This window comes from Pteropus vampyrus, unplaced genomic scaffold, assembly GCF_000151845.1.
Source record: "Pteropus vampyrus isolate Shadow unplaced genomic scaffold, Pvam_2.0 Scaffold248, whole genome shotgun sequence".
In the NCBI taxonomy this organism is placed as follows: Eukaryota; Metazoa; Chordata; class Mammalia; order Chiroptera; family Pteropodidae; genus Pteropus; species Pteropus vampyrus.
The window spans coordinates 1,103,046-1,105,348 of record NW_011889029.1 but is presented as its reverse complement, the minus strand read 5'-3'; the positions used below and the strand labels follow the sequence as shown (position 1 = coordinate 1,105,348).

Here is a 2,303-nt window from a genome sequence, read left to right as displayed (position 1 = left end):
ATAATGCTGCATTACACATATTTACTTTTCTTCTCTCCCATCCTTTCCCCACCCCACAAAAACAAAACGAAACGAAACAAAAAACCTTCGGTGGCTTCTTGTTGCCTTTGGAACAGAAATTAATCCTGGAACTCAAAGTCCCGCATTAATTATTTCCTACTTTTCTTCCTGAACTTACCTGGTCTAAGCAGTCTTTTAAAGTCAAACTCGTTTTCTAAACATGTCAGGAGCTTCCCTCGTCTGTCGCTCCTGTCACTCCTCAGACTGCCTTTCTGTTCCTCTCTATTAAGCCTGGACAGAGAAGCTGAAGCTGGCATCCTGAACAAAGTGTTCCCTAATTCTTTCTCCTGTTCTTTCTCTCTGATGTGATGTTAGGAATTTATTTTTTCTTCTTTATGTCTGCCTCATAAATTAAACCCTACAATCTTCTGCAGGACAGGGGGCAGGGTGACTTTTTGTATTCCCAGGTCCTGGCACAATATTCAGAGGTGCTCAGGAAATGCACGTTTATATCGTTTCACCGTCTGAAGTAAAACATCTCTCTTAAATTCTAACACTGAAGAAATGTTTGAGTTTAGCATATGAACATTTGCCTATGTATTAGTAGAATGAATTAAAAATTATTGTTTATACTATTGGAGAATTCTCATGATAGCATAACCTGAATTTTAGATTATAAATTTCCAGATAATTAAAATATCTGTGTATAATATTCTCTACGTTTAATAAATCCTTGATTTTACAGAATCATAGAATATTTAAATTAAAAATATAGAAATTATTTAGATCAAGTCTATTTATGAATGACAAAAATAAGATTAAGAGCAGTTAATAGAAGAATCATGGCTAGGATGTAGGTCTCCTTGATAGAAAAATAGCCAATGCAAGGGCTAATTAATCAACAAAATAACTAAAATAAATCATGAATCTTTGACAAACTGAAGGTAGTGAAATGGAACATAACTGAATATAATGATTCTTGATTTATCAGCATTCGTCAATATCTTAGGTATAGTAATAATACATGCCCTCAGCTATAAAAAATGATGAAAAATTGCCATTTGAGACAATGTAAATGGATCTTGAGAGTATCATGCTAGGTGAAATGAGTCAGACGGAAAAGGACAAGAACCATATGATTTCATTGATATGTGGGATATAAAACACAAACAACAGACGAACGAGACAAACTCTTAGACACAGACACGGTATGGTGGTTAGCAGAGGGGACAGAGGGTGGAGGGAGGATGAAGAGGGTCAAGTATATGGTGGCAGAAAGGGACTGGACTGCGTGGTGAGCACATAGTACAATATAGAAGCATATTATAGAACTGTACGCCTCAAACTTATATAATTATCAACCCATGTCACCCCAGTAAATTTAATTAAATGAAAAATTAAAATTAAAAAAATACGAGCCCTGCAAAATTTTACAGGCCAACTAAACTGATTCCTTCTGATGATGTTATCAGTAGAGACACAGCTTAGATAACCTGAAAACCCATCAGAGGTGAAGTAGCAACCTCAAGTGTCGGTGTGAATTAGTTCTGCGTTTATTGACCATTACAGCTATTTGCTTTGTTTTCTTTTATCAGGTACTTAATCCGACCAGATCCTCTGGCGTATCTCCCAAACAATGAACCCAGTCACAAAAACAGCATCCAGGCTACTGGTCAAGAGTCCCGTGAGGAAACCCAGCTTTGATAATGAGAAAATCAGAGACTTCTTTTTTCTTACGAGGATCTTGCTCGAAAGAACTCTACATCTTAGGGGAAAAAGTGTTGCTGGCATAAAATAAACTAGATTGGAATGTATTTAATTCTCACATGTTAAAAAAATGTATTCTCTTAGAAGTATAGATTATTTTGAAATTCCACATACTGCTTATCGGTATTCCTATTAATATTTGAAAGACATCAATGAAATGATTTTGAAAAACTATATTAAAACACAAAATTTGAAATCTGATATTTGATCGTTTGACAATAATCCAAATGGTATGAAGCCAATTTTAAAAAGTATTAGGGTTTTGTGAAAGTGACCTGAAAATCCAGCTGTGTTTGGGGCATCACAAGGGACACAGAAGATCGCCACTCCTCTTAAAAAGTAAATGTGTCACATTATGTTCTTTATAAAATTGAGATCATAAACGTCTAGTCTTCTCTATCCAGAGATTAACGAACAAACTTGTCGGCTGACATTTTTGTAAGAATCATAGTTTAGAATGTAAATCTTTAAGTTATTTTAACCTGTTTCTGTCGCCTTTTCATGTGGGATCATATTTATTTCAGCATGTTTCATTA

At 35.0% G+C, this 2,303-nt stretch overlaps 1 protein-coding gene across 1 annotated transcript in view; it reads left to right on the top strand.

The window, feature by feature from the left end:
• Positions 1-2,290, top strand: part of LOC105301694 (potassium channel subfamily T member 2) — a 211,494-nt gene extending 209,204 nt beyond the window's left edge. The window contains exon 27 of the mRNA XM_023520107.1: positions 1,596-2,290. Coding sequence (XP_023375875.1) covers positions 1,596-1,704 — 109 coding nt within the window. The 3' untranslated portion in view covers positions 1,705-2,290. The remainder of the gene's footprint in view (positions 1-1,595) is intronic.
• The last annotated feature ends 13 nt before the right edge of the window (positions 2,291-2,303 follow it).